The sequence below is a fragment of the Podarcis filfolensis genome, assembly GCF_964270895.1.
Source record: "Podarcis filfolensis genome assembly, chromosome: 3".
NCBI lineage: Eukaryota > Metazoa > Chordata > Lepidosauria > Squamata > Lacertidae > Podarcis > Podarcis filfolensis.
In genome coordinates, this window is record NC_139606.1 from 41075594 (window position 1) to 41096120 (window position 20527).

Sequence of the window (20527 nt, forward strand, 5' to 3'; positions counted from 1 at the left end):
GCCAATGGGCTAGAAAGAAACTTGAGATTTTCAAGAAACTAAATACAGTGCTCATACCAATGCCTCTCACTCACTTCTGTGAAATCCCAGCATTTACACAGAGCTGAATATAGTTAACATAATAGAAGGTGGGAGAAAATAATCTTTCTGTGTTAAGTTTGGAGTCATGACCAATATAACGTAGACATTCACTCAAGTGCCACAGTTGTATTCAATCTAATCCTTGTTGTATTGGGAAAATAAACTCCTTAAAGATCACTACAGTGTGGTTAAAAGGTATATAAAGCTTGCTTTGTTCTCCCTGTTGTAAATCAAATACCCAACTTTTGGTATTTAAACAACTAAAATATTTAATTTTTTCTCTTAATAAATTACATGTTTACAGCTCTAAACTCTCATAATGAAGCTGGAAACTTCCTGAATAGGAAAATAAATGTTGATTCTAATGAGATTTCTGCTAGTACTCATAGTTCTTGCCATGGGTAAGTAAATCCAAATATTGTGTGGAATTATTTTTATTTTATTTCCAAGTGCTGTGGTACAATTAGAACTGCCCGACTCTCTTTTTCAGGGAGAAAAAGTATTCTCCTCAGGAAAGTGAACGCAAACCATTGAAGCAATTAAATAAGTCTAACAAGGTAGGCCTGTTTAAACATTTGTGTATTCTTGTATTTGATTTTTTGCAATGGAGTTGAGTTCTACTTCCACTTCCATTTCCATTTTTAGATGCGTCCGTTTGGAAGAGTTCCTTTCAGATTAGTAAGTGATGATGAGGATGACTCTGTGGGGATGGATATTCCATGTGCAACTAGTATTGCAAAGAGGTACAGTCCCTTTTAAACTCACGAACACTTAAGTATCTCTTGATTGAACAAAGATATAAAGCACAGTCCATTAGTCTGGTGCGTGAACTTGTGGCTCACTGCAAAAGGGAACAGAGGGGTAGATGAATCATATAGGATGTACACCAGATATTTCCATTGAGAATAATGGCCAGTATGTGCTGATCTATGCACGCCCAACAACCAGCCAAAAGGAAGGATGACGGTTTTATTAAGTCATTTATTAGTCTACTCGAGAAAACAAATAGTCCATATACAGATTTTCAACCGCTTTGTTCCCCGTAGTAAACATACGAACAACTGATTTATGGAATGCTCTCTGCCTAGCGCTAGCTGTCATCATTTGGGGTCTGGGCAAAAGACATTTTTGTTTTCCCAGGATTTTTAGCAGCACTAATTTAATTGTACTCCAGTAGTTATGCAATTTGTATAATTTTAATTGTTTTACTTGGTTTTGAATTGCTTTGTGGCTTTCTTCTTAGTCGCAAGCAATAGATGTGTTTAAGAAGGCTAAAGCTCTGAGTGTCAGCAGTGAAAATTATTGCTCCCAATTCTGAACTGCACAGGTGGGGCATGGATTGTCTTGGTGGAGTTCCTTATCCCCTTCCAAGCTCCAAAGTATGAAATAAGCTGAGCTGGTTGGGATGGAAAACATTTTTCCCACCTCACTTTTCTGCAGAGAAGAGTGGGTAGCTCTTGGAGCTACTGCTTAATAGGACTCTACTGCCAACATCAGCTAAAAACCACATATTTACATCCTCTCCTGAAGGGCAGGTGTAAAGTAAGGTTACCAGACATCCTCGTTTCCTGGGGACAGTCCCTGGATTTACAAATCAGTTGCCTGACAAAATCCATTGAAGTTGAAAAGTGTCCCCGGATTCATTGAAAAACATCTGGTAACCATAGTATAAAGGGGCATCCTGGAGCTGATGGTTAATAGTGGGGTTCCAAGCCCCTTTGTTGACCAACCAATAGCAGCAGCTTTAAATAAAATGTAGAAAATATTTAAAACTGCAAGCAGCTACCTGTAACTTGTGGTTGATGCATGGGACAGCTAGTGCTAGTAGCTGAGACTGCACTATGTCTGTCTCTGTGTGAATTTGAGAGGTTTAGTTCCAAACATTTATTATCTACCGTAAGTTTATGTTTAGCTTGACAGATGCTATTTCTCCCACATTTCAAGTCATTAGTGTTTCACAAGCTTTGCTTTTACTATTGGGGTCTTTTGCTTTGCTATTGGGGTCTTTTGATTTGTCGTACGCCATTCGGGTTTGTTCTTAATAATGGCAACATTTGCTGCAGGGAACTCTGTAATGCATAAATGCCAGTCTTTAAATTTTAACATGATGCTATGCAATTGTTTTCTGTGCTTATACCTGAGCAGATTTGTGTATTTGTACTTTCCTGGACAAATGCAGATCAACTTGTGCGGGCTTAGTGTTAACAGACAATTAATGTTTTGTTTGATAAATTAGGAAAATATCTGACAGCAATTTGAGCCAGTTGCCACTGTGTGAGTCAAAACCTAATGGAAGCGATATACCAGGAGACTTGAAGGTAATTTGAATGTTCTTACTCAAGTTAATGGTCATGGTTGATAAGATTGCAAGTGGGGGATGCAGAAACAGGCTCAGAATGTGTAGACAAAGTAGGAGTTTAGTAACACCATGATACAAAAACAGATTAACTTGGTATTAAATGTGGAAATACAAAGTAAGCAAACTACTCACTGCTGCTACTGAGGGTGCTTTCCCTCCTTGCCTCATTCAGATATACACTAAGTGCGCAACATACACTCATTTAACTTGTGTGTGTTCAGACTTGTGTGTGTGGCAATCAATCAATCAATAAAAGAAGGGGCAAGAAGGAGGTTGGGTTCTAGGAAAAATGAATTTGGCAATCCCACCTGTCATTGAATCATTTCATCTGCAAATTTCCTTAAGCTCATGCAGGATCCACTGCTCACAATCCATGGAACCAAGAGTGCAGGAGCAGGCCATGAAAATCATATTCTTCCTCCTGCCATGGCTTAAACTAGCTGGGGAAAAATTTGCATGTGAGCGGGAGGATATGGGAGTAGGAGCATGCAATCATGCTTACTCCTTCTGATCTCATTCAAGACTCTATGACCACCTTTCCCATTTTAAAAGCCCAGTGAAGTTACAACATGCAATTTGGGAAACTTCTTATTCATTTCTCCCCCCCTCCCCAAGGGACTAAGCCAGAGTTTCCAAACTTTTCTTGTTGGTGACACACTTTTTAGACAGGCACTGTTTCACGACACAGTAATTCAATCTTACTGGCAAGCTGGAAGTTAAATTAACCCCTTTCCAGCTTCTGGAGGAGTATGGGGAGAGTTTGCATGACACAACTGCACACTGCTGCTGCTGACACACTAACGTGTCACAACACACAGTTTGGAAAGCTCTGGACTAAGCAATGCATGCTTGAGTGTCATTTGTGGGTTAAGGTAACAATGAAACGAGTCACTTTATGTAGATGTTGCTATTTTTGTGCAGTAGTTTGAAAAGTTTGTGGTTTAGAACCTTTCTCTTTGGGCCCTTAGAGGAGGCACTTTTAATATTAATCATAAACAAATTGTTCTTAGCAACACCTTTCAGTTATCATTTAAAATGTTATTCAAACAAATCAGATTGGGCCTATGGAAATGTTCACAATATGAATGGCTGTAAGTCACAGCTTAATGTTAATACTACTTTTTAAGTGTTCAAAGCACTCCTTTTTTATTACCCTTACAAAATACAAACATTGATAAACTTATCCCCATATTGTAGATGAAAACAGCCAAATTAGCTAGCCTAAATGTTGGCAGGAGCAGGCAGAAAGCAGATCTAGATCTCTGCTTTATTGGCAAGGCTTTCTGACTCTCAATAGTTGGTCAATAAAGTAGTTTCCACAAGCTTGAAGTTTGCCCACCTGTCTCTTTGTGAGTTCATGACTGAGGTGAGATTTTAATTGAGGATATCCACTCTTAGCTGCTACACTAAACCAAACCTTAAGTGGGTGGCAGCCCATAGAATTGGTGTGCTGATGCTCTAGAACTAATGAGCTGCTTCTCAAAGCAGTTTGTGGCATTTTATGTGACAGGATAGAAATGAAACAAGGTTGGGGAAACTGTTCTGAACTGGAGATCATGTTGCCATTCAAATTGGCCAGTTTGCTGACTTAAATATGCAGAAGCCTCAAACCAAGGCATTTGCACAGATTTACTGACACAAATCTCAAGAGTTCTCCCATATGCAGATATTATCGGTGCCATTTCTCATCTTTCAGTTTTGAAGATAAGGATGCATTTTGTCAGGATGCAAGCAACTGAAGATTATAAGACACAAATTTCAGAGTTTGCTCCAATAGAAGATAAAACTGTAAAAGCTGCTTCTAGAGTCTGTCTTGTTATTGTAGTCAAGTTATAGTTCACTTCCCAAGAACTTAACAAAGCCGCCCAGAGTGGCTGGATATAAATAATAAAAAAAGATCTGACATTTAGAAGACATCTGAAGGCAGCCCTGTATCGGGAAAATTTTAGTGTCTGATGTATTACAATTTGTATATGTGCTGTAAGCCGCCCAGAGTGCCTGGGGAAACCCAACCAGATGGGTGAGGTATAAATAATAAAATAATAATTATTATTATAACCACCACCATCAAGATTATGCAGGAGAATAAGCAGGCTAGGATCCTTCAGTTTTAATTCTATATTAAACCATGGAGTCAGCTGAGTGTGTGGCTATCTTTTCTCTTGGCTTTATTATAAAAAACTCTTCTTTTTTTTTAAGCCTTTACCAAGCAGATGGTTAATGGAATTGCAGCCACCAGATGAAGAGAGCTCAGAAGTAGCTACCAATTCAGCTTCAACCTTAAAGAATAAATATGGTTCTACTTATGCTGTTAAACAAAAAGGTTTGCTTTAACTCTGTGGGATTAGACTGACATGGGTATCTCAGTAGACTTTTAACTTTGGCATTTGTGGATTGTTCATTCTGCACTTGATTAAAGTAGCCAGAGCATAGTTGGCTTAGCTGAAAATTAGGGAAAAAATGAAAAGAGGCTACCTTTTTCCCCTCCAAAGCATGACCCCCTGAATGTAGTTTTTATTGCTTGCCCTAGAGTCCCATATTTTAGATCCTCTGTCTCCATTGTAACTTGAGGCCACTGCAGAAGTTCAGTTTGCCCAGTGCATCTCCCCTTTCCCTAAGGATGACTATAGCTCCTACCACCCGCTACTCCTTTCTCCAGTCCACCACTTGTATAAATTCAGTAAGGCTTAGCAACACTTTTAGTCTATTCACAGTAAGTTTTTTGTGCTCCTTGTGTAGTCCAACCTCTTCCTTTTCTGAATATCTTGCTGTAAACACCACCATATTCTTTTGGATAACTGGAACTATTGTTTTAGAAACTGAGGAGCACCACATGGAGCCAAGTACCATAGAACCAAGCTGCCTGGAAAGACTACAGCACCCCGCTGTTCCTCTTGAAAATGATGAAAAGAAACAGTCAAGATTAAATTGTCATGCATCTGCAAATAAGTGGTTTAATATTGAAGCAATGCACAAAACAAACTTGGAGGTAATTTTATTGACTTATATAAGTGATTTTTTGTTATGTTGTCTTCATTGTCATTAGTACTGAAATCCCTTTTTGAGTAGGATAAAAGTTGTACAGTGGTACCTCGGGTTAAGAACTTAATTCATTCTGGAGGTCCATTCTTAATCTGAAACTGTTCTTAGAATTGCTTGAATATGGTATTGTGTGCACAAGCTTACTATTAAAACCTCCTAAAAGTACTTGGTGCTTGCCTACTGTTTAGATATGCATGACAAATCGCATGCAAATGCTAGTATAGACCATAATATTCAGTGGATAAGCAGAGCTTTGAATTCCAGAAATGTGTGCAATTCAAAGATCAAGTGAAATTGCACCTTTCAGGGGCTCCCATCCAAGTACTAACCAGGCCTGACCCTGTTTAGCTTCCGAAATCAGACGAGATTGGGCGTGTTCAGGGTAGTATAGCCGTAGACAAGGATTTTAATAGCAAGAAAATGGAAAAGCAAAACCATCCCCTCGAAGTTCGAATGGCAAGCAAAACTAATAGAGTACTTACAATTAGCAAGGAGAATAGGGGCAGTGAGAGGAAATTCAACACAAGAAGTAAACAAGGAATCGTCAATAATTAAGGAATATTTCAAAGGGTACTGCAATAATAAATGCTTTCTGGCAGATATTGAATGAGCCATGCAATAGAAAGTATATGTTAGATAGTTAAATTAACGAAAAACAACTTCACACAACTGTGTAAATAATAGTTTAATTGTATTTTAGTACAATGGGTAGAGTCGGAAGTTTCTTTTCATTGCTGATTCAAACAGTGGATAAACACAGTGAATGTTATTTTGTTGGTACTGCATGTATTTTAAGAATCTGTCTAATAAAATCTTCAGTAAATTAAAAAAAAAAGAAATTGCACCTTTGATTTCCACTTAAATTTTATTTAGCAAGCACGCACTAGTACGTGGATTTTATATGATGTATGCTTACTTGAGAACTGATGACATTTTCTCCATTTTATAGGGAAAAAACTCAAGTGCTGAACAGCCAGCGTTTCAAATTTCTAAAAGATTTTCACCACCAGAGCCAATTTTTCGAAAACTTTCACCCCCAGAGACTGCATCAAAGATAAACAGCCAGTCACTTGTTGGCCCAGTAGCTAGCAACAACACACTGCGAGATTACATGGCCTGGTAACTTTTGTGTGTGTGTGTGTGTGTGTGTGTGTGTGTGTGTGTGTTGGTTTATTTTTTCAATTCTGTTTTAGTTTTTGATGGAATTTGCTTTTGTGCTGTTTAAGCAACCTAATGGTTATATGTACTAAAAAGAGGTGTGCGTCTTCAATGCTGGTTAAAGTATTTGTAGAGTGCCTGAACTTGAAAAAACATCCATCATCAATAATTCTGCATGGCGTAAAAAGGAAACAGGAGTAGTAGTAACAGTAGTTTGATTTATTGTGCACCCTTTACCCTAAATGTCTGTGAGTCACAACAATTTAAAATGAATTAAAAACAATTTAAAACAAATTCCAATCACAGTGCCAATCTAAACACCCACGAGGCAACCTTTGCAGCTGTTTTAAAATAGGGGTTATACGAGATCTAAAGGGAAGCCCAGCTAGTAAACTGGCTGCTGTGTTTTGGATCAGTTGAAATTTCTGAGTTGTCTTCAAGGGCAGCTGCTCACAGCATATTGCAAGAATCCAGTTTGGAAGTTACCAGAGCAGGGTGGAGTACAGTGGTCCAGTAATTTCTGCCCAAAAGGGGCTGTAGTCGGCAGACCAGCTGTGTCTGGAAAAGGGACTCCTTGCCAATGAGGCCACCCGAGCTTTGCAGTGACATCCGGAACAGGCCATCTGCCCTTCTCCTGGACTTGAGAACTTAGGACACATGACTCCTTGTTTTTTTCAGCATCAATTTATTGGCCAACATCCAAGCACTCATCTTAACACCTCAACCTCCTCTTCCAAGTCAGGGGAAGAGAAGGATTGAGCTGGGTGTCATCTTCGTATTGATAACCTCTTACTAGAAGTACATGCGCTTCAAATTAAGATTAAATTTAATATTTTTTGGAGATGTTTGGGCAGTTTTTTGGAGATGTTTTTGAGCCAACTTTAAACATTACATTCAACTTCAAATATTGTGACTTGGATGAAAAAATTAAGCTGCTGGTTAAATACATCGTTGATTGGGGGGTGGGGAGTGCATTGCTGCTTGTGCAAGGATTGTAATGCTCAAATGCCTTTGACAGTTTCAGTACTCCAGTCGTAACGAATAATTTTCTTCACCTGAGTAAGGACATCACACCATACAACCAGCTTTCCTGTTTGCAACCTTGTACTCCCTCAACTCCATTCCAAGTGCGTACTGGATTACCGGTAACCTTTCTAAAATAAATTGCTCTGAAACCGCATTATGAGATAATGAAGGAAACTGATCCATAGTGGGTGCAACCCATTCTTACGGACAAGCAAGCAGTTAGAAATTTTTATTGCTTTATCACTTGTTGGTGGGATATAAATTTAAGAAAGAAAGAATGTACATTTAATGTTTCATAACATAGTCGTCTTGTATTAAATATGTAACAAATTTCTGTTTTGTTTCTGGGCTAACAGTTTTGATGCTATGCTCTTTAAGCTGTGCTTGTAATCTGCAACGTGTTGAGAGTTTTATGTCAGTCCCACAAGAAATACCTGAACATACTAGTAAGCTAGAATATTAAATACAGTGGACGCTCGGGTTGCAAACGTGATCCGTATGGGATGCACGTTCGCAACCTGCAGCAGTGCGTCTGCGCACGCATGGGTTGCAATTTAGTGCTTCTGCGCATGCGCAACCGCCAAAACCCAGAAGTAACCCATTCTGGTACTTCTGGGTTTCAGCGGTCCGTAGCCTGAAAAAACGCAACCTGAAGTGTCTGTAACCCGAGATATGACTGTAAATATCTAACATATGTTGCTTTTGATGTGTATTTTTTTAAATTCAGATTTCAACTCCTTTACCTAAAAATGATTGCATCAGTATTAAAGGAAAATGGTATACTGTGTTGAAACAAATCGGCAGGGGAGGATCAAGTAAGGTGAGATTTTAAATGCAAGTTTTAGTTCATTGATAACTGTTGCTTGCGGTAGGTGGTTTAAAAATAATCACTGACATAACATACTATGTCATTGCTTCCCCTGTCCCCATCTCTCTTAAGCAACACCATTCTTTTTGTATTGTGCTTGTAATAGGTAGCTTCCCTTACAGGGTAAGTTCAAGAAGGTCCCTGACCTTGGTGTACTTAACATTTGGTAATGCACTTAAAAACAAGCAAAGCTGGTGTTTTGTATTCTCCCTTTTTTTTTTGCAGGTGTTTCAAGTACTTGATGAAAAGAAGCAGCTTTATGCTATCAAATATGTCAATTTAGAAGAAGCAGAGGAACAAACTTTAGAAAGCTATAAAAACGAGATTGCACACTTAAATAAACTTCAGCAACATTGCGATAAGATTATCCGACTGTATGACTAGTGAGTAAATGTTTTTACAAACCCAGCTTAATTAAAAACACCTCCCAAGTGTCATTTCCCATATATGACTTCATTTTCATAACTTGTTTTAGTGAAATTAGCAAGAAGAGTATCTACATGTTGATGGAATGTGGAAACATTGATCTTAACACTTGGCTTAAAAAGAAAAAAATTAACCCATGGGAGCGGAAGAGCTTTTGGGAAAATATGTTGGAAGCTGTCCATACAATCCACACACATGGTATCTATAAAAGCTTATTTCTATGTATTTGAAGACTTCTACTGAACCTTTCAACACTTGCTGTTCACAGGAATGGCTACCAATGAATTACTAGTCAAATAATGCATTAGATTTCTATCTTTTTATGCATCCATAAACTGCTTTTAGGTTTTTTTTTCTACAATCAAGCGGTATATAAATAAATTAAATCTGCCTCTTGGAAATCTAATAGAGAGGGACATATGCTATTTGGCTATTTGTTTGCATTACCTTAACTGTTTATATAACTATAATACTTTCTTACTTTTTAAAGCGCCATCTAGTTATCTCTATCACTGTCACAGCAACAAATAGTCTAGTATTCTGTGAATGAGCCACCGCAAGTGTAAGGCTCACATGCTCCCCATTCTTCACCTTCTGTGCAATTAGGAGAAATTCAGAAGTTTCCTCATTCAGTTTCAAAAAGCCACAGTTTGCTGTGTCATTCTGGCCTGGAATTGAGGCTAATCTTAACTGCGGCTAGTTTAAACAAGCCAGCTTCAGTAACTGGTTTGAAGTTAGTTTAGGATTGAACATCTGGGTTGTGTTGTGGGGATCTCGATGGGTTGGCACCTCCTGTCCCCGGGCCAGGTTGATGTTGAGGGAGCTGATGCCCAAGTCAGGAGCAGACTTAAACACACCAGGAGGAAGTCAACCACGTGTGAACTAGTAGTGATTTCTTTCCATACAAACCACAAGCAGAAACCAAGTTTATGCTTGTGGTTGGTTTCCTCCTGAGCACAGCAAAGTCAGGAAGGAGTAATGGGCAGATTTACTTAGCAGTGTATACCCAGAATTCATGCAAGTTAACTATTTGTATTACATGAAATTGAACTTTTGTTATGGTTTAATGTTCAGTGCGAACCAGGCTAGCAGCAGCAGTTGAATGGAGCATTTTAATTATAACATTTAATTATATTCTGGGAAAAAGTAGTGTCTTGTTTTGTAAATTAACTGGAACTAGTTCTAATCTTGGAATATGTTTCCAGAGGGGTTTTGTTTTGCTTTTGTTTTGATTTGTTGTGCAATGGTGAAGGTTAGATAAAAACCTGTTCCCTCTGTGAAAGTAAATAGATTTCTTAGAGCAGGGTGAATGTCACAGCCAAATTGCAGTCTCCGAGGTCTGTTATCATAGCTACAAAAGGGACCTGGCTTTTTCTCCCATCCTTGTGTGTTGGGCCAAGAAGGTTTGTAGGATGGGTGTGAGAGAACAGAGTAAATGCACATATTTTTAATTTGTACTAACTGAACAAATTTTAATTTGCAGGTATTGTTCATAGTGATCTGAAACCAGCAAACTTTCTGCTAGTGGATGGAATGCTAAAACTAATTGATTTTGGCATTGCAAATCAAATGCAGCCAGATGTGACAAGCATTTTTAAAGATTCACAGGTAAGACTGTTGGGGCATCCTTGTGTTACCCTATTATGAATAAAACAGTACGAATGTCTGTTTTCACAATGATGGGACATCAGGAATAATGTGAGGAGTTTTGTGGGTCTTGATTTGTGGTTGCTTGTTTTAGGCAGGTTGTGGGTCTAGACACAGTCATGGCTCGTGGTTTCCTAGAGTGTGGACTTCAGGAGTCACGACTACCACAGATGAAAGAGAGAAGGGATATTTCACAAAAGTTCATTGGAAGCTGCCTTATACAGAGTCCGCTCTTTGGTCCACCTAGCTCAATATTGTTTACACTGACAACAGCATCTTTTGGGGTTTCATACCATCTTTTCCAGCCCTACCTGGAGATGCCAGGGGTCTATTGCATGGAAAGCATGTGTGCTATAGCATGGAGTTGCAGCCTGAATTATGCCCGGTTGCTGCGGAAATGTTGCAAGCTGTAGGTTATATGTTGGGCGTTGGCATCCAACAGAGATGTATAGCAGTCTATACATGAAGGGCATGTCCCACTTCAGATGGGTCTGAGAAGAGTATTCATAAAGGGTGAAACAGCATAAAATTTCACAGAGAAATCCTGTTTTGTGGGTTTTTTAAAGCTAGGAAATAGTTAAGCCTAATCAGCTCACTTAGTATCAAAATGTATGTAGCAGACCCAATCTCTTGACAAAGTTTAAGAGGTAGGGAGTGGGCCCTATGATTTCCTCCTTCTCTCCTGTCCAATTTAACCACAGTCAATGGATACTTTGGTTCGGACATTAGCTATGGCTCCTATTTTACCAAGGTTCTTAACCATCCTCAAATCATGTTTACGCACAGAATCTGATTTACCTTAACCATGGTTAACATCAGTGTGGCTATATTCCTTTGCTTCAGTTAAAGCAACAGGAGGAATTTTCTCTGAAAGGGCAGAGCTGTGGAGAGGAGGTTCACAATCCCACAGAGGACTCTCTTAATTACTGTAGCTCTGTTGCTTGAAACTGACTCACCAAACCTGACGAAAGTTGCCAGTGGCTTTATTGGGGTGGAGAATTGGGCATATAGTGTATAGCATATAGCATATATATTGTACTCATTTTGAGTACAATTTTTTAAAAAAAAGTTAATGTAGACATTGTCTGAATCATTCAGTGTTGGATTAGAATCACTGAGGAATTTTGAAAATTGCCTATATTACTAATTACTCTGAGATACATTATGTTAAACATTATGTTAAGAGCTTTCTGAAGTTTCCTAGACAAGCTTGTTTTTCTGTTCTAAAGTTTCTAATGAACTATAGCAGGATTTCAAGAGCATTAATTAAAAAATGGTTTGTGAGCATTGTTTCTCAGGGCCCTTTTCAGAGCAATCTTTCTAACAAAATATGAGATTCTAATTTTAAACTATCAATTAATTACATGATTATATTTTTTATTGTTACTAGGTTGGCACAGTTAACTACATGCCACCAGAGGTAATTAAAGACATGTCTTCCTGTGGTGAAAATGGAAAACCAAGGTCAAAGGTAAAAAATACCCTGTGGTTGAAGGAGGGAAATGCTTTGGTTTGGATTTTACTTTCTAAATCTCCACAAACCCAGGACAAAATCGTTGGGTTTTTTTCGTATGCAGTGATGTGAATAAAGCAGTTAGAAAAAGGCTTGTATGGGCAGGGTGGTGTGACGGTAGCAGAAGTTGAAATAGCATCAAATTAGAATTGACTCTGGGTTTAATAAGAGCTTCATAATGGATTATATCCAGTCCCAGCATAAAGACACTGCAGCCTTATGTACTTCTTGGGTGGCTGGCAATCGGGGGATCCTTGGGGAATGCCTGAGATGTGGGGCAGGAGGCTGCAGTAGGAATGAGGGGAGGGGCGTCAGATGGAGGCGGCTTACTGCGTGGAGGAGCAAGGATCCTTATACTGGCGCCAGATGCTTCCTAATGAAAATTTGTGAGAGGAAGAGCTCAAATGTGAAACTAGCACCTTAGGCAACCACATGGGAGAGTGAACTTTGGGGAAGGGTTGTCTCTGATTTTAAAAGCATAAAGAAAACTGCTTGGTTTCCATCCGACATTGCAGTAAGGACAGGGAGATACATATTTTGACCCTAAACAGCCAGCAAAAATACCGCAGAGGTCAGGAAGACATTCCTACATATATACATACGTACATAATTTTTGGTGTGTGTTTCCTTTCCACAGTTTAAACCATGCTCAAGGTGGCTTGCAACATAAAAATAATGACCACTGCATAACGGAAGTAATAATAAACAATAAATAACAATTTTTGCAAAAATCACAAGATCTAAAATAAAGGTACAAACAGGAACAGCAACAATGCCCCCCAATAAAACCCCCAAACAACACGCCAGCCCAAGAGTCTGTTCAGCTTTTGTAGCTGGAGTGAGTCAGGGCTCCGCCTCCCAAGCCAGGTGGAAAAAGGCCTGCAAGGCAGGGAGCAGCTCTCCCAGGACTCACAGCCAAGATCCTCTATGGCAGGCATCCCCAAACTCGGCTCGCCAGATGTTTTTGGACTACAATTCCCATCATCCCTGACCACTGGTCCTGTTAGCTAGTCATGATGGTGTTGAGAATCATTCTGCAAAGAAACAGTAAATATGTTTGTACTTTAAGAACTGTTTCTGTGAGCTTTGGGCAGATTGGGTACAGCTGGTCATGACTTGCAAAAGGAGGAAAAGTTGCAGTTTGAACTTTGCCTGCAGTGAGAAAACACCCACAAGCTTTGTTGTTTGTTGTTTTGTAATAAAACCTTTATTTGATTTGGTTTTACACCGGCCTCGTGGTGTCGTTTCTGTCATCTGCCACCAGAAGAAAGCCCCCCTCTAACAAATGGGAATTGTAGTCCACTAACATCTGGAGGGCCGAGTTTGGGGATGCCTGCTCTATGGCCTCCTCCGCAGCCTTCCTTCAAGCACAACCAAACCTTATTTCTTAGGCCTTTAATGTTGTGGCATTTGCCCGTTCTTTGGGAAATACCTGTACAGGGGGAGAGAAAGAGTTAATAGGTAGACCAATAGAAAAGCCAGAGGCGGAGCCTACCTGTTTATAAAAAGGGCTTAGCCCAAAGTTTAGTTAGTTGTTTGTTGGTTGGTTGGGAAGAAGCAGTTGGGAAAGCAGTTGGCAGACAGATGGAAATAGACAGTTTGTACAGTTCTTGTGTGAGGGGAGGTAGAAGAGTTAGAGACAGGATAAAATAAGACTAAGAGGGTAAAAGGTGACAGTGTTTTGAATGCATTTAAAGTTTATTTGTGTCTGCAATAAACTACACTCTTCATTGTTAACTTGAGAATAGTCGGTGAGACGACCGGGGGCTCCATACGAACGCCACAAATGTTTACACTACTTTTAAAACGATTAAACTCACTGGTCTGTCTTGAAGTTAATTTTTTTAAAACCTTGTGTAACGGTGATGTTAGCCAACAGAAGAGCAAAAAACACTGCAAGGTTTTTACATGCATTTTCTAAGTAATTTGTTAAGCAGCCCCATAAAGTATTATCATTCCCATCACGTAGATGGGGGTATGAGGTGGGGAGCAATTTATTTTACTCTTTTGCAAAATTGTTTCAGCCAAAGACTTGTGGGCTTAAGTGAACAGAGTAAAATTGCCCTACATTAAGTTGCCTATGTTCATTTTCTTCTATAAGCTGACTCCCTTGCCAGCATGTTAAATATACACAAAACTGAGGCTCCCTTTGTCTATATTCCTCCTCTTCTTCTGAAACTCACCTACTCATGTTGAGTTAAAAAGCAGACATTCCAGTGTAACAGGTTTATGTTTCAGTCAGTGCGAGGTAATATGAGACAATCTTTATCATTGTATTCCACTTTCTGTTGATCCCTTACCAGGGCATCAGTTTCTTAAACAATTTTTATGAGCAATATTATTCATCGTTTTAAATGGTCTGCCTTTGAAGCAATGTTTCCATTCTTTTAGATTACAAAACTGATAATGTAGATTTCTCTCTGTGGTTTTAACTGTGTGCAAATTACTTTTCCTGACAATTAACATCCTACTTTTGGCAGTATGCATCAATGCAAAGGTGTGTCATTGATCAGATTTTGCAATATAGACGCGCTCCTTTATTGCTTAATTGTTATGCTGTTGCACCAGGTTTTATAATTGATTGCTTATTCAGTTGCACCATGTATGTTAATGTAACGGCAATAGCAATAGCTTCAAAGTCATTGTGTTAATTCTGTGAGGAGCATCTATCTATCTATCATCTACCTACCTACCTACCTACCTACCTATCTATCATCCATCCATCTATCCTTGCCTTTGTTTTTAGATCAGTCCAAAAAATGATGTTTGGTCATTGGGCTGCATTTTATACTGTATGACCTATGGAAGAACTCCATTTCAGCACATAACAAATCAGATTGCAAAACTTCATGCCATAATTGATCCTAGTCATGAAATAGCATTCCCTGATATTGCAGAAAAAGATCTCCAGGATGTCTTAAAGGTAACCACCTGTGTAAATTTGTACAATATCATTTTGTTTAGCAGTCTTAATGTATATATCAAACAGTTCCTGACTTTATCATTTGTGGTTGGGGCGGGGGGGGGGGCAGGGAACCATCTGGGCTTGGATCCTGAGAACCATGAAAGGAAGCTCACAAAGGGGGACTTTCTTCGTTCTCCTCCTCCCTAACGTTTTCTCCCCGTGCCCCAGGGAAAGTTGAAAGGTCCCTCTGAACAGCTTGCAGTGGGGCACAGGCAGGCTGCTGAGGGAAGGAAGAAATTGCTCAGAATATGTTAGAAGGACCTCCTCCTTGAGAGGGTTTTTTGGGGGTGGGGTGGGGTGGAGCTGTAGTGCAGAGGACAGAGACAGGAAAGAGACTACATTCCTCAAGCGTCTTTTGGCACATTATTCTTGGGAGTCAAGCTCTGTGCACTTTTGTATGTGATTCTGTTTCTCTCCAATGCCTAGGCAAGTTTAAGGGCACCGTGTATTTTTTTAAAAAATTACCATGTACTATATGTTATGTGTTTGATTATACCTGAAGAAGACACAGCATACAAGTGTTTATGTGAAATGTTATTTCTCTTGGCTCCTTTTAGAGAACTAGCCTATTGGAAAGAAGGTAGCATTCTGCTTAATCTTAGTTTGTTATCATCCATTATCATTATGATTGTTCTAACATGGCCAGTTTGTGTACGGAGTTGATATAACTTTCATTCATTTAGTGCATCATTTGGACCTACTGTTTATTTATTCCTGTGATGTAGAACAGTAGTTCCCCCAACTTTCCCTCCCATGGACCACTTGGAAATTTATAAGGGTCTTGGCAGACCACTTAATGGGTTTGTTTGTTTTTTTATCTGCCTGTTGTAGCGATCGTAATGCTTTGTGCTAGATGCGGTATGATTCTTAATTTTTTTGCTTCTCTTAATATGTTTATTGTATTACAATTTTTAAATTATGTAAATTGTAATACAATAAGCATATTAGAGAAGCAGTAAAATTTAAATTGTAAGTGTTCTTTACAGAAACTGCAGGGACCGTCTGAATAAGCTGGTGGGCCATGGGTCACTTTTGGGGAAACATTGACATAGAATATTTACAGAATCCATTCCATTGTGAAACAGCAGGCTGAATCTGATGCTACAAGGCACAAACTAGATTAATGGAGTGCACTTTTAGTTCACTAGGGATACCTTTCCTATATAAAATGTGGGAAACAATGTTGAGCTATAATATTCTTTAGAAAACTGAGTTTTATTGATTCCATCTTGTACTTTCTCTCCTCAGCGCTGTTTGGTAAGGAATCCCAAGCAAAGAATATCTGTCTCTGAATTGTTGGTTCATCCTTATGTACATATTCAAACCAATTCACAAACAGGTAACTTTATCTGTTACTGAATTTCACTTTCTTTCGCCAGAGTTTTATATAAAGGTGTTCATTCTCTTGTCTAATACTCTCACAGAGTAAACAATATACCTGCTAACCTAAGTATATCACCAAGTGCTCTGGTATCTGAATTTTCATACAGCTTAGCTGGACATTTTAAGCATAACCAGATTTTAACATTTTTCTAGGGGATTCAAGCACAAAAGGGACAACAGAGGAAATAAAGCGCATCCTCGGTCATCTTGTTGGCCTGAACTCTCCTAACTCCATTTCTAGAGCTACTAGAGTAAGTAAATGTATTTTTGGCAGTGGTATTCTTACTAAGAACTTGATATTTATAATACTTAAAGCAGAAAGAGAATGTAGAACTGATACAGTTCCTATTTTTATTTATTTATACCAAATAAAGAAGATACAAAGATACAAAACAAGACACATAAAATGTCCACTTGGGGCAGGAAGGCGTGTATGACAAAAGTGTAGTGAGGAATGTTGTGTGAGATGGACAGGAGAGGGTGCAAAAATAGTGGATTTGAGAAGCAGCGGATCTTAATAGGCAGTGGGGAATGGTTTGGTGTATAAAGATAGGAAAGGCTTTCACCCTAACAGGGAGTGACATGGTATAAAACGGAAAAGAATATAAGTTCATAATCTTCAAAGCAATGTGTTATGGCAAGTAAACAAATCCTACTAGACTGCACTTCATAATAGTAATATAAGGGAAATGCTCTCACTTAAAAGAAAGATTTGGTTGGCATGCAGGAGGCATTCAGAAACGAGAGCGGTAGCTCCTCCTACCCACCTGCTGAAGCTCAATCTGTCACTCATTCATAGGAATTATTGGGTGGTTTCTAGTGCTAGGCCTACTCAGAGTAGACCCATTAAAATTAATTATATGACTATCGTAGGTCCATTAATTTCATTGGGTCTAGTCTGAATAGAAGCTAGTTGAGTATATGAAGTTTCCAGCAGAAACTTCCCTCAAGGCATTTTATTTAAATGATTGCTCATCTTGTGATGAAAACTGAGGTACACAGTGAATTAAGGGATTAAGTTAACCACAGTCAAGGAAAAATCCCTGTGGGATAACTGTGGAATCAGCTTTTCTTCATTTTATCCTTCATTTTATCCCATTTTGGGGGTGGGCACTACTTGCAGCAGATCAGGATTATGACTACAGATAGGTATCCTTACTACTTGTCTCTATAAACAAGGCTACATTGTGATGGCTTGAGTAAAACCTTCTTAAATTTACAAGCCCTGAAACTTGGAAATGATCTATAGTGGTACCTCGGGTTACATACGCTTCAAGTTACAGACTCCGCTAACCCAGAAATAGTTCCTTGGGTTAAGAACTTTGCTTCAGGATGAGAACAGAAATCGTGCAGCGGCAGCGGGAGGCCCCATTAGCTAAAGTGGTGCTTCAGGTTAAGAACAGTTTCAGGTTAAGAACGGACCTCCGGAAAGAAGTACTTAACCCGAGGTACCACTGTAGTTGGAATTCTCTAGGCATGTCTGCATTTTAATAATAATAATAATAATAATAATAATAATAATAATAATAATAATAATCTCATTCAGTCACGTTGAGGTTAACTGTTAAATGAGGTTAACTGTTAAATGAGGCAAAAATGTGTATTGGGCAAAACGACTGTACTCTGCATGGCAGTACTCTTCTATCACAGTGAAAATGCAGTGGTACTTTTTTTTTTTTTTTTTTTTTTGCTTCTGGGCATGCTTTGTAGTGCTTCTTGACAACATTTGCATATTCTAGCAATACTTTTTTAGGTGCAATAAAAGCTGGCGTGAGCATTCTTTTTAAGCCAAATAGACTTGAATTCAAAGATTAAGTTTTGACAAAAGTGTGCAAGTGAATAATCTACAGTTTTATAATTTTTCATTCAGGTGTAGACAAGTCAAAGGGTGCCCGGAGTAGACAAGCATGTGGAGCACTGGGGGAAGGAGGGGTTAGATCCTGTGCATAGAACTCCATTGCTGGCTCACTACCCAGAATCAGTATGACACTGGCTAGTTTGAGCATTCAAACCCCTGCTTATGGAGAGGATTTTTCACTGGATTCTACATGGAAATGGCATATTGACAAGAGGTTGTTTTATCACAAAAGGATCCCTTTCCCAGGGAGCTTGCAGTCTAAATTTCATCAATGACTGGGAGAGAGTGGAAGGAATTGGGGCTAGATTTTTCATGGGCAGGGGGAGACAGAGTGAGATGGGGGGGTGCGTTATGTGAGAATTCAGATAACTATGCTTTCAACTGGGGATGTGGGGGAAAGGGGTAAGTCAAACGCTCCATGCAAAATATGAGCTGTGAAAGGGGGTTTGAAAGAAAACATGATAGCATCAGATGATCTGATTTGCTTCTTCTTTTTAAATGTTTCAGGCTTTATACGAGCAGTGCAGCAACGGTGAAGGTTTAGATGTGTCTGCTTTTGCAAACTGTGACAAGAAAACACGGAACACAAAGTGATACATAAAGTTTAGCTTTAAAAAGTGTTAATGAAGACATGATAAGACTATTCTAGGCAATAGTTGGTCTGTTTAAACCGAACTGCCTTGCCTCTGATAATTGTTTTATGGTCTAAATGTTCTTTGTCATTTGTTTATCCAGTATTTGTATGTTGGTCTTATGGGACAGTCCGTCTCGCTATGTAACTTTAACAGATTGGTTCAATGTGTGGATATTTGGGTACAAAACACAGATGAGGCCTTAAAAGTTGAAAATGTGGAAGATATTTTGTTGCATTTCTTTAAATCATGCAAAAAAAGAGGACGACTTTATTTGCAAGCCTCTAGTATTTGCCAGTATTTTTCTTGAAATATTGACTTCTTTCATTTTGTTTACTGGTGATGTGGGACACTATGTAATTTAGCTACTCTTATGCTCTGCTTCTTGTTTTATGGTGTTACATACTGACATGGACATGTTTTGATTTATAAATGATACCAGACGTTGTAATAAATAAAAAATGAACTCTGTAAATAATAATAATAAAAAGATTTATACTGTTATTCCTAGAATGTGATTTATTTTTTTTAATGGAAGAATTCTTCCAAAATTAAATAGCTGTAAGTATTCAAATACTGAGTACCTTTACAAGTTTGGAAAGGTGACCAAAATAATCCTGTATGTGAAATTTTAGGTTGTCTCCAACTCAGCCATGATAGCTCCTTTAACTTTTTCAAGTTCTGTGAATTAGTTCTTCATTAATGTCAAGATGGTAGACATTTCCTCTAAGTATAGGCACAATTACGACATCATTCAGGCAAAGAGAAAGCATATTAAATCTGCATTATAGCTGAATAATTTAGTCCAGGGATTAACACCTGCTCCAATGCAGTTTCAGGAATGGCAACATTGGATTTTAAATACTGTGGCTTGCTTTTAATTTCGGCAATACTTCTTTCTCTGGAGATTATCCTTATTTGTGCAATTCTTGGGGGCTGGGTGTGGCTGTTTTCATATTATGAACCTACAAGAAGAACCTGTACTTCATTTTCTCATATGTTAAATGTTTTAGTTAGGAGTTGTTCTTTTAAAGCACTATATAAATAATTATTACTTTGCCACAGAGTCCACCAAATGGTGTGAATGTGCATAGAAATAGGCCTGTAAACATCAAATCCAGCTTGGTGGGTCTGTGATTGCCAGGATCCAACTTGGAGCTTAACTCTGTTACTGATTATTTAAATTTTCTAGGCTCTCCCTTTCAAGGCAAAAGGGCTTTCGAAGAGTGTAAAGCTCCTACTATAGGATTTCACTACCATATAGACATTCACAACAAGTGTGGGGATATCTTTGGTTCTCCAGAAGTTGCTGAACTTACAACTTTCATCATCTCCAACAAGCATATGGCCAATAGCCTAGGATGATGTGAGTTGCAGTTCAGCAACTTCTGGAGCACCGATAGCGAAGATGTCTCGTAATCCAGCTCTGCGATCCTATAAAACTAGTTAAACCATTTGAACAGGAACAATTCACCCTACAAGACTTAGTTGGAAGTCCTGTCTGTTCTACCCTGATTGCTTCCCCTCGCTCATATTACTGATGCAGAATTCTCAAAGCATTGCATCTAC

The 20527-nt window shown here is 38.8% G+C and overlaps 1 protein-coding gene across 4 annotated transcripts in view; it reads left to right on the top strand.

Moving 5' to 3' along the window:
- TTK (TTK protein kinase) overlaps positions 1 to 19462 on the top strand; it is a 39961-nt gene extending 20499 nt beyond the window's left edge. For all 4 annotated transcript variants that reach the window (XM_083608131.1, XM_083608132.1, XM_083608133.1 and 1 more), the window contains exons 6-22: positions 386 to 482; positions 572 to 638; positions 727 to 824; positions 2318 to 2399; positions 4640 to 4763; positions 5257 to 5429; positions 6432 to 6601; positions 7659 to 7767; positions 8394 to 8486; positions 8760 to 8917; positions 9010 to 9158; positions 10444 to 10568; positions 11998 to 12078; positions 14867 to 15043; positions 16334 to 16424; positions 16622 to 16719; positions 18834 to 19462. In XM_083608131.1, coding sequence (XP_083464257.1) covers positions 386 to 482; positions 572 to 638; positions 727 to 824; positions 2318 to 2399; positions 4640 to 4763; positions 5257 to 5429; positions 6432 to 6601; positions 7659 to 7767; positions 8394 to 8486; positions 8760 to 8917; positions 9010 to 9158; positions 10444 to 10568; positions 11998 to 12078; positions 14867 to 15043; positions 16334 to 16424; positions 16622 to 16719; positions 18834 to 18920 — 1979 coding nt within the window. In that variant the 3' untranslated portion in view covers positions 18921 to 19462. The remainder of the gene's footprint in view (positions 1 to 385; positions 483 to 571; positions 639 to 726; positions 825 to 2317; positions 2400 to 4639; positions 4764 to 5256; positions 5430 to 6431; positions 6602 to 7658; positions 7768 to 8393; positions 8487 to 8759; positions 8918 to 9009; positions 9159 to 10443; positions 10569 to 11997; positions 12079 to 14866; positions 15044 to 16333; positions 16425 to 16621; positions 16720 to 18833) is intronic.
- Positions 19463 to 20527: the final 1065 nt, after the last annotated feature.